This window comes from Indicator indicator, chromosome 2 (genome assembly GCF_027791375.1).
Source record: "Indicator indicator isolate 239-I01 chromosome 2, UM_Iind_1.1, whole genome shotgun sequence".
NCBI lineage: Eukaryota > Metazoa > Chordata > Aves > Piciformes > Indicatoridae > Indicator > Indicator indicator.
This window is the reverse complement of record NC_072011.1, coordinates 21,543,887-21,559,886: the sequence shown is the minus strand read 5'-3', so window position 1 is coordinate 21,559,886 and position 16,000 is coordinate 21,543,887. Positions and strand designations below refer to the sequence as shown.

The 16,000-nt window shown below is 40.2% G+C and overlaps 1 protein-coding gene across 1 annotated transcript in view; it reads left to right on the top strand.

Moving 5' to 3' along the window:
- Positions 1-16,000, top strand: part of LOC128977863 (SAM and SH3 domain-containing protein 1-like) — a 574,598-nt gene that overhangs the window by 519,838 nt on the left and 38,760 nt on the right. Inside the window, exons 5-8 of the mRNA XM_054395558.1 lie at positions 5,599-5,639; positions 7,175-7,261; positions 8,530-8,642; positions 9,858-9,959. Coding sequence (XP_054251533.1) covers positions 5,599-5,639; positions 7,175-7,261; positions 8,530-8,642; positions 9,858-9,959 — 343 coding nt within the window. The remainder of the gene's footprint in view (positions 1-5,598; positions 5,640-7,174; positions 7,262-8,529; positions 8,643-9,857; positions 9,960-16,000) is intronic.

The window sequence follows — 16,000 nt, the reverse complement described above, 5'->3', positions numbered from 1 at the left end:
TTCAGTGAAATCAACAGTCTCTTTAAAAACAGCTTTCATTTTGCATCAGGATTCATGCAAGCCTCAATTCTGCTGACTTTGATACGCTAATCTACTGGCCTTTGCCAGTAGTTTTGAACTCTAGATTTCTTAATCTCCTTCCCCTGCAGCATCCAAACTGCAGGTCAGGCTTTGAATGCAGGAGGTTATTAAATCATCCCTCCAGGTCATGGATGAGGGAGGCTTAAATTCTATTATGTTTGATTCTGGCAACTTCTCAAGGTGCCCAAATTAACTTTGGCAGGCATTTGTAAGCTCACCTACGAAGCGACAGGAGGGTAGGACTGACAGAGGACGCGAGACAGAGGCCAGAAACCATGACAAACAAAGCAGAAAACAAACAAATCCCACAAACTGAAGATGCTATTCACTTAATTGCAGACTAAATTGTTCCTTTTGCAGAGTTTAAAAATGGAAAGGAATATTGAAATAAAAGAAGTAGGAGCTTGCTGTGCTTTAGATGTTTGTATTTAAGATGTGTTTTTTTAATACCCTGTGCTTGCAGGAATTGAAAAGAATCGGTGAATGTGTATGGCCTTGTTTTCACTTGTTTGAGGCCTGATTTAGTCAAAGCCAAATTATTCATGCTGTCTTTAAACAGCCTTCTCAAGAGAAGTAGGGCAGGAAACTCCCACAATTACCCTCACAATGGGAGTGAGAGGCCAGCCAAACGTCGCCAGGGACACGTGAGGAGGGAAACCAGTGCGCATTTGAGCAGCTGGAAGAAGATTTCAAGCCTGGTAATTCTGTAGGAAGAAACGTGAAGGGCAACTTTCATGAGAAAGACTAACTCGTTGCAGCTCATTGACACAGCATGTAGTGAGCAGTGCACACAGAACCGGGTGCATTGCTTGCAGTGTGTTGGGTCCTGCTCTTTGCTGTCAAGGAGTTCTTTTCAAGCTGCGATTATCTATTTCCTGGCTGAGACCAAACAGTCAGTTATTAAATTTGTGACATAGCCTCATCTGCATGCTGCTAGTCACTGGGCTATGTCCATGGGACCAACATGGTGGCATCTGTGTTGGTGATGGTAGAAAATACACATGCACACGCACAGCCCACAAGCAGCTCTGTTTGTTTCCACTGAGAAAGTTTTGACCTGCTTAAAGAGCCATTGCTATGGAAACCTAATGAGAAGATAATTGAATGAAACGTTTTTGCTTTCCATCCCTTTCTCACAGTGGTGCCAGCAAGGTCAGAACCTTGTAGGCCTGCTTTCTCTTCAGGTTCATGCAAATTTGATAAAAATATCAAAGGCCTGTTTTCTTCTCTGTGCCAGCTCCAGTTAGATAAATTATCTCGTATTCAGTCAGGAGTAGTTAAAAGTCTGTCAGTTTTTCATACTAATTGTGTGACTGGGTCATTTCTAATGCACGTAGATAACAAATGGCTTTGCAGCAGTGGCACCATGGGCTTCTGCATCAGTTTATTCACCACTATGAATCTGCATAATATTCATAGATTAAAAATCTTATCCAAAGCATTTTCCTCAGTGGGCAATAAATAGTCATTGGGAAGGAATAAGAGGGCCACTGTCAGTTTATTGAAGATCATAACAGTAGTGGTTTCATTATCAGATGGTGTTATGCACCTGTGGATTTTGTGGTCCATAAATGAGATGTGGCCATGTGTTAAAGCACATCTGCATTTAGAATAGTTAACTGTTGAAATAAAAACCCATCAGAAATCCTGTCATTCTCAGTTCCCATGTTTGTTCTGTTTTGAGACCGATGAGCTTTCAGAAATCAACAGGCACATTCATGAAAGCATGGTGTCATTTGTTTCCTTTCCCAGTTCTGTGGTGTACCAGCACATTCACATCTCTGGGCACATATGACTGTATCTTTTGTAAAGTCATCTTGCTCTGTATGCAAGATAAGCCCTGGGCAGTCCAGAGTTAACAGGAAAAGCTGTAGCCTATTAGCTCAAGGCAGCTTAGTCTCTTGGCTTGTGATGCAAATATGTCTCTGTGTTCTTCCTTCCAAATTCCTTCCACTCCCAAGTTTTGGAGCCACTCTCCCAGATTCAAGAGTTAATTTATAAAAGGGATGGATTGCATAGGTGTAGCAAGTTTATCCCCACTGCAGCACTGTTGTGGAAAGACAGATTGAAAGATGGGTTTGGATGTCTGGCTTTGCTATTGTTAGTACAAAACTCACAAGTTGCAAAAGAAGAAACAGAAGTGCCCTCCAGAGGCAGTCCTCAAAGGTGTCTGGTCTAGTCTTGAACTTTCATCCATCCTCTTAAAAGTAGTTATTTTTTTTAAAGCTGTCCTCCCTTCCTCTACCAACTGTTGGAGGTTTGTCCAAATAGTTAGGAAATGATAACTCCTATTTTCTAGTATTTTCTGGCTTGTGTTTACTTGTTCCTGTCCCTGATTTATTAGTAGGCAGCAAAATAATCTTGCAGCTTTCCATTTTCACAAACTGAACAGGAAAACCTTTTCAGCTTCCTCGCATAAGATTAGCTATTCAGTTTTCTAACTATACAAACACCTTTTCTTTCTGCAACTTCTGCTTTGAATTCATCTTTCTTGAGCATGAGTAATGACAGTTGCACAGCTACTCCCATATATGTTTGTTCTTTTTGCTGCCATTGGATACCTGTCAGGATTATCATGGGTTTTTTCTCAGTCATCCTTTTTTAAGCTGGTATCCCCAGGTCATGTGCAAACCTTCAGCATTTGAAAGACTGACTTTTTTGTCAGTCCTGTTTGTGTGCTTATACATTGTAGTCTTGAATGTAAACTCATTTCAGTTAGTCCAGTCTTTCTAATCAGCGAGTTCCTGGTCCGGGTTCTTCACTCTGGCTGTTGTTGCTAAATTTTATGTCTCTAATCACTGAGCGTTCTCATGTCATTTACTAAACTCCACTGAAACCCAAAAAAGTACTGACAAAAGTAGCTCCACTTATAGACTATCTATTGTGCTTGGGATTTCATCAGTTTGGCTCCAAGAGGCAGGCTTGAAGTATCAACCAAGGGATGGCTTTGAATCTGTGAGATTAATGGATTAAAGTTTTGACCTCTTCTGCAGCTCACTTCCAGATAAGAAAAGGGTTGATAAGAAAGCACTCCTCCTCTGTGGCCATAAATCCTTTTTTTTTCTTCCTTCTTGTCTGAACATACACCCATACATTTCTTCTGCTATATGTTGTGACAGTACATTTCAAATGAAAGCTATCTAATGAAGTTGTACATCAGACCACAACAAAAATGAAAGCCTCCACAATGGAGTAATGGCATTTGGCTCCCTTTCAGACATGCAGTGCTGAAACTTCTGCCAAGTATCACCGCATCATTAACTTTCAGTACAAGTTATCAGTCTATGAATGGAAGAACACAAATCATTTTCAGTGCACGTTCACAGAGGATCTTCAGTTTTAACAGAGTAAGGGAGGGTAATTGGCAAATCAAACATACAGTGACTCTGAGGTACTCTGGACTGTTTCGTGGGACATCTAGGAAGTAAAACGCTTGATTGATCTCACTGAGGATTTTTAAACATCAGAGTTGCCTAGTGGAGCTAAAAAGCAAGTGCCTTATCAAGCCCTATGTGGTAAGTTTTGTTGGCATTTCCATCACTTCAGACCAGCTGTTAGCATTTTCAAGGTCAGCCCAGGCATGGAAGATTTCCTCTTTAGGGAATGCATAACATCATAATCGGAATTTGCATCTGCTGATGAGGCTCAGCATAGCTCTTAAAGCACTTATAAATGAAGGCGGTCTGCTTGCTGTGGATTGTACTCTTCTCCTCACCCCTTCTAGATCAGGCGCTTCAGAAGTTTGCTCCTACTGCTCTTTCCCTCTTCACAGGCCTGTGTGTGACAAGCTAGTGGCCTCAGGCTAATGCCCAGTGAACAGACATCCACATCACAAACATGTTGCAGGGTACTGTGTCAAAGGGTTTACAGAAGTCCAGATAGATTACATCCATTGGTCATCCCTTGTCTACATGTGTGTGTTAGTATATCACCTATATCTTTAACTTTTCCCCTTTAAGGGTAAACTTTATCATCAAGGAGAATGATAAATATCTTCCTCCACCTGGTGCACTAACAAATCGGAAATTTGGTTGCTTCAATTAGCTTTCAGTTTGTGCTGGATTAAATTTGTAATCAGTCTGAAGTTGAAGGAAGTTGCATTTCAGAGATTCACTGTGCCAAACCCTCCTTGTCTAGATGAAATACTAAATCAAATGGAAACTGCATTCTGTCTCATTTCCCATGTAATGATATCTTTGCGAATTGACAAGCATGTTTCTCATGCTTGCAAAACGCTGGCTAATAATTGCTTACATCTTCTAAACTGAACTAGCTTGAACTAAAATTTTCCTTCAAGTGCTTTATTGAATTGATCAAAAACTCTTTGTTGCCCTCTTCTGGGAATCTAAGAAAACACAAGGAGCCTGTGCAGGCACTCCGAACAGCAAGGAGTCTGGCATGCGAGTAGTATTCTGTAGCCTCATTCAAAGAACGATTTGGCTTGAGGTTTTCTCGGGATGCTGGGGTGCACATGTTTCCATTTTGCATGGCTGCATTACAGCCACCGCACAATAGAGCATTGTCATGCCACGGGGCTGAGCTCTCAGCAAAGACATTGCAGTAATGCTTCGCACTTGGAGCCTCCAGCAAAGCCATTGAAGCTGGCAGAAGTCATTTCATTGGCTTGGTACAGCATGGTTAAATACTGATTCCCATAGGAAGGCTTCAAAGAAAAGAACAAGATTTGGTAATTTCTATTAGCTCCATTTATACAGAGAGGGGAAAAAAGGCAATGAAGCAGAATGATGTCTCGTCAGATACCCCACAATGAGCTGTTGGCACTGAATTGGAATCCATTATGGAAAACTAGTTCAATGAACATAAAGACTGAGAACAAAAGATTTGCTTGCTATTTTAGGGAGTTTTTTGTAAAGTCCCTGTTCTGTTAAAATAAGTCTCTGCAGTTAGCTTTTGAGGGAGAGTGTATGTACTGGTGGGAAAGCACACAGAAGGGAATTCAGGAGAGAGAAACCGTAGTCAGTCTCCAGGCATCTGTGGTCACACTTCATAGGATTTGGACTAGCTTTCTTTACCTTGTCTTTAAATCTCAACTTCTCTTTTCCACACAGTGGCTTCTGAAAGTGTAGTGAGCACAAAGCATTTTCAGGTGAAAACCAAATAGACTGAAAACTGTTACAGAGCTAAACAAATACAGCATCCCCATGCTACAGTTTCTGAGGCACCCATATTACTGTTTTAGAAATTAAAAGGGGGAAGGTCAGTAAAAAAAAGTGTTTTTCTGAGGGATTCATAGACTCCTTTGCCTTAACCATAGGTCTCTGTCAGTTTGTATTTTTCTGTGCTCAACACAAAAGACACTTTTAAGAGGGGAACTCGGTTACTGTGGTCAGACCAGTGGGTTCAGTTTTTCTTTCCAACTAGCTGCATTGGGAAGAAATGGGAAGAGAAAACAGCTGATGATATATTGTTTAGAAACTATAATTTACTGTAATCAGACAGCTCATAAGAAATGTGAGAAGCCTACATCAGTAAGTCCATTTCTCTTTTTTGTCCTAGGCTATCCATTCATAAATCAAGTTCGGAAGAAGGCTCTGTAGGTCAGTATATTTCATTTTATTTGATACTCCTATGGAATTCTTAAACAGCTTTTGAGTTTTGCTTGTGTTGGAATGTGAAAACCTGAGTAAACACAATGCTGGCAGAAATCAGCAGGATTTGTGGGGGAGGGGAGGTTAATCTCAGGAGCTTTAAGTTAGATGCCGGGTGTCTCAGTGATCACTGAGACTGCCCAACCAGCATTGTCATGTGGTAGACAAACGTCTTTTGACTTGTTATATTGAATTTCAAAAGTCTGCTTGTTAAATCGCTGCTAGTCCATCCCTCTGCATTCTGCAAATTGCCACCAGCAGTGAATAACTGGGGGGGGGGGGTTTGTTACTTTTGTTCATGTCACACCAGAGTCTCTTCCTTTGTTTCTGAAATATTTTGCATTCTTAAATACGCATTTGTTTTCTATTGTCTTTTGCACTAAAAAAAAAAAAAACAAAAAACAAACAAACAAAAAACCAGAACAAACAAAACCCCCCAAAACTTACTATGATTAGTTTATATTGCTAGTCTAACTTATTAGTTGGGCTGATAAAATTCTGGAGAAATTTTATTTTGCTTATTGGAAAGGAAAATGAAACCTGGGAAGCTTTTTTCTTTCTTGCTTCTTTAAATGTAAGCTGTATTTCAGAGTGTCAGTAATCTCAGCTCTAGGTCTTCTAGGGCAAGGCTGTAGTCAGGTGCTGAAACTCAATGGCACAGTATAAACTGTATTCCTTTGAATTTTTCAAAAGCAGGGGGAAGAAGTAGCTCTTATCATTAGCATTTCTGCCAGATTAGGCATACTATGTCCTCTTCCTGGTGGTATAAGCTTTACAGCATGTGCCCTGATTAATTCAACAGAACATAGTTATATGCCCTACCTAGAGCCAGATCCTGTTTCTTTTTTTAGGAAAAAATTACTTCTGGGCCATCCAGCCATATGCAGATCTGATGTTAATGGACATGGAGACCTAACTTTGTACAGTCCAGGCATACAGACAGCAAGATGTAGCTGATGGTCTCATAAGATTTACCACGCCAAGTAGCAGAATGTGTGTTTGTGCATGTGTGTCTGTGCATTTATATATATGTGAAGTATGTATTTTCTGTATGGATATGCACACACATATTATAAAATTACTCATTTGAGTTGTGGCTTAGACTTAGTAATTATGGTTCTGTTAAAGAGAATGAACAAAATACTTAAAACACTTCCAGACTTGACATTAACAACTCAACAGATATCAAAATGAATGTAAAATATTTTCTGTTTGTAACTCAACATAAGTAAGTTACTGGCTTATCTCAGTCCTCTATATCATTGGCAATTACAAAAGAATGCATTTCTCTGAAATAGCTTCATCAGAATAGTTCTAGTACAGAACAGATAAATAAAACCAGAAAAATTGAGATTTTATTATTGTTTTTGACTTAGTAAATACAATTTAATGCTTGAAAGCTTCTTGGAGATTTACTAATTAATGTTTATTTCTGAAATTCTTTTTTCCCTTGCCCTTCACCCTTCCTCTCCTCTTTCCTTTAGGGAAAGCAGACTGGAAAAAGAAAAATAAGTTTTTTTGGCAGAATTTCCGAAAGAACCAGAAAGGACTAATGAGGCAAACTTCAAAAGGTAAATCTTTTTTAAGGACACACCACCTGTCCATATGAAATAGGAGCCCGCATCACAAAGGAGTAGAATTTATTTGCATCAGTGTGGCAGTGGGCATCTATGGAACTGGATATGTTGTCACAGGTTTGGTTCACCACGACAGAGCTTAGAAAGACAAGTCCTATCCTGTGAGACTGAGGATACGAGGCTGAGACGATGGCACAGACATAAAGTGATGTGGTTAATATGTATTTAGAAGTAATACCTGTAGATGAACAAGACACTTTTTTTCTCTCATCCTGACTTGATGAAGCTAATGTTGGTATGTTTTAATTAGAAATATGTTTTTCCTTTCTTTGGCATTGGGTTGCTTTGACCTGTTTGGTTTAGGCTTTTATCCAGCCTCTCACAGGAGAAAACAATACAAAAAGTTGTAGTAGAATTGCATCTGGTGAGTAGTGTGAATGTAAGATAAATTCCACTTAAACTGTCAGCTTTCTTTAGCTCTCTTCCAAGAGGTGCAGCTGTGTGTCGCTTTAAGTATTTCTCTTCATACAAAAATTTCTCTTTCCCTGTGCGTGTGTTGGATTCTTGTGTTGCGAACAGATACTTCTCCATGTCACTATGTCTGTGCTCAGACAGAATGTGAAAGATGGCAGGAACCCACTTAGGAGGTCCAAAAGGGCACATTTACACTCTCAGTTAAGCATAGGTCCTTGCTGGCTCTCAAGTCAAGTTCTAATTGTCCAAGCTGACAGGCCAATTACATATGGAAAGGAGAGGTCCTGGAGTTGAAAACCCCAGTGCACCCAGCACTATGTGCCAGCTCAGTGGCCAGTTAGATAGCCTGGGTACACAGAGGAGTATGGCCGGTCCACTGCAGAGAGCCGCAAGGGATCCAGCACACTGTTCCTGAAAAGACTGCGCATCCGCTCTGGCAGCTGACTACAGTGTTCCTCAGGGCTAAGTGCAAGACTTCTGGCATTTGCACTTCTCTTTGGATTCTTGTCTTTCAGAGTCAAGAACTGCATGATGACAGTGCTTTTTATTTCTCCTTGTCGTGCTCTCTCGCTTTCAGTGTCAGAGTTAGCTTTCTAGTCCTAATTTACTTCCTTTTCTTGCTCAGTTATTTCCAAATTATTAAGTCCTTCAAAATTTTACTATCAGCCTGCTCTGGCAGAGGTCTATTTCTGGCCAGCCATATCCATGTGGGTAAAATCCAGTTGCAGCATACCCCACTCTGTGCATGGCCTCTTACATGTGCTTATTATCACTGCTTTTTACTACAGGAGATGATGTAGGGTACGTGGCCAGTGAGATCACCATGAGTGATGAGGAACGGATCCAGCTGATGATGATGGTCAAAGAGAAGATGATCACTATTGAGGAAGCACTTGCTAGGGTATGATACGTATATACTTTGGTTTCCTTGAGAAACATGTTTTAGGATGTAGGATATACCAATCTGGAGTTTTTCTATGTTTTCTGAAAATGAAAAATCAGAGAAAGCCTGCCTGTTTGTCCCATTGTACTAGGTAGAATAATTTAGATACCAGTTCCTTTGGTTTTGGCATTTGACATTAAATCAACACAGATGTAATTTTGATTAGTACACAAGGTTTCTTTAGAAAATCTGTACATACATCTGTTAACATACAAAATCTGTATGTTAACAAACCAAAGAAAAATATGTATTCTATTGTATTTGTGCAGCAATAGGGCTGAGATTTTAATTGCTCAGGACTCCAAAGGTTAGTATTGAAGTTTCCACACCACTTTTGATTTTTGTAGCCTTGTGCAAAATACTGTGGTGAAACACAGGGTATTCTGCATTTTATAAAGGTCATGAACTGGCACTCGGGTAAATGTCTGTACTGCCATACTAGATCTTGAATGGAATATAAGGCTGTGTTATTGTCTGAAGAAATTACTGCCTTACCTGGAATCACATCATGGAAAAAAATTACAAAATTTCAAAATTACCAGGTGCTAATATTGGGAATTCTTTTTAATTCTTTGCTGTTAAAAAACATGTGGAGGGAGAGTTGTACCTAATCCATGTTGTTCATATCTGTACTGGTACCATTTCCCTCTAGTGGTCTGAGCTACTAGCTGCAACTTTTTTTAAATTCCTAATATCATTTCTTGATGATCCTCTCAGCAGTTTGACTGCAGTAGGATTGCTTTTATGTTGTAAGGCTTTTATTGGAAAATGGGAAAAACGTTCTTTTGTTTTAAAATTATTACAGATAGTTCCTAGTCCTTACTGCAGATCATTTTCCTTATGAAGGAAATTGGCAGGCTATTATGATTTAGCCTGTCCACTGTAAAATGTGCCTCTGAGATGAGGCTGTGTAATTTATATTTTACCAATGACAGTTCATCAAAACTCAGTGTTTCCAGGTCATTTTTGTTTAAGGAGAAAAAAATAATGTCATTGAAACTTCTGATTCTAAACCAAATTAATTTATTTTGAGTAGTGAGACAAAAATTCTGATTTAATCAGCTCCACAATGATACTAGGGATAAAAACCTGAAAGGACATTGACTCTTGCTATTTTAATGAAGACTGATAGCTTCTTCTCATTGGAAAACGTTCTGTGTTTTCAAATTTCAGCTGAAGGAATATGAAGCACAGCACAGGCAATCAAGCACTGTAGATGCTACAGAATGGCCTGATGGTTCTTACTCAGCATTTGATGGGTCTTCCAATTGTAATGTAAGTACCTGCCATTCTCATATAGCTTCCCAGTGTCATTTAATATTTAAATCCTTTTATTGCAGTATAGAAGTATCCTGACTTACCTGATGGTTTCCTTAATAGCGAGTGTATCATTTCGCCTTATGATGCTATGTTCTGTTTGCAGAAAATGTTTGCCATGGATTTTAAATCTTTAGGGTCTGTAACTGTAGACTTGAATGGTCTTATTTTACAATGTCTCCTTTTTTCTTGTTTTTGTTTCATTTTGGTTTTTAATCTAGTCCTTTGTCACCCAGCTTTTGAAGCACAAGTGATCCTAAGCAAAAATGTCTGTGTTCCAAAATACGCAGGAATGGGGGTTTAGGTTGTTTAGAGGGAACTGTTGCACTTTGCTGATTCACAGTAACTGTGAAGCAGAGTTTGTCAGGCCCTCCTAGCCCCTGTTTGACACATTCTAGATGAGGGTCTGGCTGAGCCTGCTGCTTGTGAACAGTTCTATCTCTGCATTCGCTAACTCTCAGCCGATAGAGTTTGCAGCTTTTGCCAGACCCATAAGCAGTAAAGCAGCTTTCCTCCCTCATTTTTACTTCTCATCAGTGTAGCTTCTGTTTTTTTGTGGGCACCAGACAGTCTTTGTGTCATGTCATACTGAATTAATTAATTTTTCCTTCCAAATATCTGCGTTTTCACTGAGTAGTTTATCCCACTTGATTTCTCTAATTGAACGTTCACAGATAAATCTTAGAGAAGAACACATTTGGCTGTCAAATCCAAGCTCTTTGTAAGCTATATAATTGATTCATAGGCTTTTGAGACCATTGATTGATTTATTTTATTGTCAGTGGAATTTCCTGCTAACCGCAGCAGACAGTTAACTTCCCCCACTAAGCAAAAAGAAGAGTGCTGTGTCGTTGTATGAAACGTTTAAAATATTTTGTGAGGGAGAAAGATTTTCTTGTTTGTATTTTTTAAAAATGCCTATCTTTAGTTAGATGGCAGGAAATGGTGACTGGTGCTGCCTTATTCTCTGACCCTTTAGAAATGTGTAGAGAATAGAGAAGGAAGAACCTTGACTCTTTTGCTCTGATGTTTAGCTGACTGAAAGATATCTTGATGTTCTCCTCATTAGGAGATAGCCTGGACTCTCTGCTTTTAAGGCCTTTGGCCAAGGTGCCTGTAGCCTCAAAACTCTTATTTACCGTGGTCAGATCTCAGAGGATACTGAATTTCTCCCTTAAATCTTCTGATAAAGGTTTACACTTGCGTTGAAATTACTGAAAGCTGTGTATACCATAGAGTAATGAACATGACTCAGTATTTCTTCCCTAATGGAACATTTTGGCACCTTTCTCTGGAATTATTTTCCTAAGCCTTCTTTGAACTTTGAGCCAAAATCTCTCTTGCCTCTCTCTGTTGTTCTGATAGGATTTGAAACAGCTACTTACTAGCTGCAATGGGGGATCTCTGTTCCATTGTTGTAGATACCTCTCAAGAATTTTGCCCTTGCTCCTAATTTTTGTCCTGGTTATATTTAAAAGAAGCTGTGAAACCGTTTGTCTTGAAGGCAAAAGCAGATAATCTGCAGAAATAAAGGTTCATGTAAGAACAAAAGTCAGCTTCACTTCCTTCTTGTGGACAAGAAAGAAACTAGGGTTAAATGGGGTCAAAATCTTTGGGCTATAATTGACATGCAAGAGGGAAAAGGAAACAGTGTGAAGTATCAGATATGTCTGAAGACTGCATGTTCACCCAGACTGCTTTGCCAAAAGACATCTCTATTAATTTAAAACAACCATCTTTCAATATGTGTAAAAGATTATTTGTTTTCAAGCCCTTCCTTTGCCGAATGGTGTGATTTTTCTAGTGCCATTTGTGTGGTTTGTACTCTGTAAATTTGGAATCTCTGCTTAGAACTACTCATTTAATAGGGGCTATGAAGCAAAGACATTTATCCATCTATTAAAAACATTCTGCTAGGTAACCAACTGCCTTCTAACCACAGAAACTAATTGAAAATGATTCACTGAAATAGAACTTTCTGGTTTGATTTAAAACTCCTTGGGCAATGGTTCTTTTGGTTCTATTAGCATTTTTTCTGATTTCAGTCTCATGGCCAAATTGTTATTAGACAGTTTTTAATGGAACATTGTGATCATACTTATCATGTTGTAAACACTTTGTACACACGAACAATAGAAGAGAATTGCAGAATAATTGCAGATTGAGGGAATTTAGGAAAATAATTGTTTTTCATTTACTTGCTATGCATTTGGTAACCTTGGGGGATTTAAGAGATACCAAGACACTGGTATAATGGCTTATATTTTTAAAACCTTCACAGGCAGAGGTGGCTGCTGGTAGTTAAGAGCACTTGGGAAGGTGGGTCACTAGGTTTTTGTCTGGAGTTGCCCAATGTTTACATTTCAGGAAAATAAATTAAAATAATAATAGCATCTAAACAATTGGAGAATCTAAAAATCAAGGCAGAATGTCTGGAGTGTTGTGTTTAAGTACTCTGTTGCTTCCAAGTCTCTGCCCACAACATAAGAACAGCCACAAAATAACATCTAAAGGGCAAATGTCATTAGTTGTTGTTCTTTTTTTGTTCTTTTTTTTAAAGAGAGAGAGAGAAGCTACTTTTTTTTTTTTTGATTGATTTAAGGATTCTTTTTCCCAGCTACTCCTCTTCTAAATTACTGTACCAGAAAATGGAAACTTGCGTATCATACCCTTACAAAAATAAACCCTGAAGTTTAACCACAAAGAATTGAAGGGTTGTCATGTCAGCATCCAAAGTGAGGCAACCCCATGTCCTTGTTGTGCTGTTAATTGTATGTCCTGTTTGTCTACCCTTAAGGAGCAAACAAACAAAGTCAGTAGGTGACTTGGTTCTGTGCCACTTCAGAGCAGTTTGTAGCTTTCAAGCCCCGCTACTGTGGTCCCCTTGTTTCACAACAAAGTGTGCATGTTATTTATTTGCTGAAGTGGGAATGCAGTTGAAACTGGTTTTCTTTTTAGTCAAATGTATCAAAGTCTAAAATGCCTCATCATTTTTACAGATTTATTTCTGAATATTTATGTTTCATCTCTGTTGGAATGAAGGCTGCTCACAGTAACACTAGACAAGCTTTCATTGCCTTATGCCAAGCGTTGGGATGTAAAGCAGATGCAGATTACAAATGGATCCCTTTCTGGATTTTAGATAAGGGCCTATTTGTCTTCAGGAGTCAGAAAGTGCAATTAAAGAGGGGACTTCAAAATTGTATTGCATTCTTTCTTTGCACTGAGGTGCCTTTTTATGCTTCTTAAAGATAGAAGCTCATTTGATAACTTTGGGAGCTGAAATTCTCAGTTCATTGCAAACAGGGCTGCTTCATTGCCAGAGCCCTACTGGTACAGCTACAGCCCAACTTAGAAGAACAGCACTAGGAGAAATCAGTATAAATTCTGTCCTGTGCCTTCTGCTGAAAGTTTGCAAATTGATACTGCTTGCCATGCTTGATGTGGGAGGGGGTGAAAGGAGGGAAGCAAGAAGGAGGCTGTGACAGGAGCATGTATCATATGTGTGCTGCCACTGATTAACTTCACTGACATCTTCTGTAGATGCAAGTTAAATTAAGTTTTAATTATCTCTGGACTGAACTGCTTTGTTGGTTCATTGGGTTTCTGTGTTTCAGTTTTGGTCAGCAGGTAGTGATCAGCCATCCAGAGCTCACTAACACAAGCTTCCAGGTAGTGTAGCCAACCTTCATTTGAAGGGTGCGGCAGTGAGTTGTGCCACAGTCCTCCAAGCCCTCCACAGCCTTAGCAGCCTCAGCAGCCTCAGGAGAGAGGCCAAAATATGTATGAGAAGGGAGAACAAAACCAGCATGTCTGTACAATAGTATGGCCCACAGGTGGGCAGTAGGAAGCCTACAGTGCTGTTTTACCTCCCTGCCCTCCCAATGCTTTTTCACCCAGGAATGCCAGCATGGCACCACTACTAGTAGGAAACTGGTACCCGGTTTGTTTTCACTGAGGAGAGAGTGGCAGCAGTTGTGCAGACCTCAAGGTGTGCCATATACATGCACACCTGCGGTGAGGCTGATGCAGGGGAAGACTTCCCCTTGTGCTGCTGCTCTTTTCTATTGATCCACTTTGTAACAGACAGCAGCAAGTGAAGTCCACGCAGCAGCAGCCCTAGCTGGAAGGAGATAATCTTTTGTTGCTTCTATTTTTTGTATTGTTTCCTGAGAATGTTTTCATTTACCAAGTTCTTGAATGGGGCTAAAAGGTGAAAGGGTATGCAGTGTTTGGTTTGTGTCTACTCCTGGTGTCAAAGGCAGAATGATAGACAGGAACGGATATTGGGTTGTAGTTGTTTCAATCCGAGAGCTGCCAAAACTATTGAATTAGGTTTGTATTGCCTGTGGTACAAAGCTGAGTCTGACAAAAGATGAAGTCTGGCAGAACTATCTGTGACTCACAACAGTCATTACTGTTGAAGAGTAGAAAGAAAAGAAATAATTACTTTCAAGGTAATTTGTGCTGTAGAAGTTATACTGTAAATCTTAAACTAACTACATCAAACCCATACTGCTCAGGGTTATACTGTACCTCAGTGGTTCAGATCATGGATGCTTGCCAAGTACAGCATTTTATGAATCTATTCTGATTCGTATCGACTCTACTTGGAAATATCCAGTAGACTAGGGCTCTGGAAGGAAGGAGGGCCCAAGAGAGCTGGTTGATGTTCAAACATTACCTCCTCCAAGCTCAAGAGAAATGTATTCCCTTAGAAAAAAAATCAAGTAAGGCAAACAGAAGACCTGCATGGATAAGCAAGGGACTCCTAGTAAAACTCAAAAACAAAAAGGAGATTTACAATATGTGGAAAAAAGGACTGGTCAATTGGGAGGATTATAGAGATGTAGCCAGAGAATGCAGAGATGCAACAAGGAAAGCCAAGGCCCTCCTGGAACTGAATCTTGCCAGAGGGGTGAAGGAGAACAAGAAGAGTTTTTTCAAATATATCAATGATAAAAGGAAGAGCAGGGAAAAGGTGGGGCCACTGCTGAATGAGAGGGGAGATACAGTAACTGATGATGCAGAGATGGCAGAGTTGATGAATGCCACCTTTGCCTCAGTCTTCAACTCCTAAGACCAGCCCCCAGGAACCTCAGTCTCTAGAAGCAAGGGAGCTGAACTGGAGAGATGTGGACATTCCACTGGTCAGTCAGGACAGGTTTAGAGATCTCCTATACCATCTGAATACACACAAATCCATGGGCCCTGATGGGATGCATCCATGAGAGCTGAGAGAGCTGGCTGATACTGTTGCTGAACCTCCCTCTATCATCTTTGAAAAGTCCTGGAGAACAGGAGAGGTGCCTGGTGACTGGAACAAAGCAAATGTCACTCCAGTCTTCAAAAATGGCAAGAAGGAGGACCCAGGCAACTACAGACCAGTCAGCCTCACCTCCATCTCTGGAAAGATGATGAAGCAGCTCATCCTGGAGGTCATCTCTAACCACATGGAAGACAAGAAGGTTATCAGGAGTAGCCAACATGGATTTAACCAAGGGGAGATCCTGTCTAACTAACCTGATAGCCTTCTATGAAGTTATGACCAAGTGGGTAGATGAGGGAAGAGCAGTGGATGTCATGTATCTTGACTTCAGTAAAGCTTTTGATACTGTCTCCCATAACATCCTCATAGAAAAGCTGAGGAGATGTGGCATAGATGGTTGGTCAGTGAGGTGGATTGCAAACTGGCTCCACAGCAGAGTTCAGAGGGTCATCATCAATGGCACAGAGTCAACTTGGAGGCATGGTGCAAGTGGTGTCCCCCAGGGTTGGGTACTGGGTCCAGTTTTGTTCAATATCTTTATCAGTGACCTAGATGAGGGCATTGAGAGTACCCTCAGCAAGTTCCTGATGATACAAAACTGGGGGGGTTGGCTGACACCTGTCAGGCTGTGCAGCCATCCAACGTGACCTGGACAGGCTGGAGAGCTGGGTGCAGGCAAACCTCATGAAGTTTAATAAGGACAAGTGCAGGGTCCTGCATCTGGGGAGAA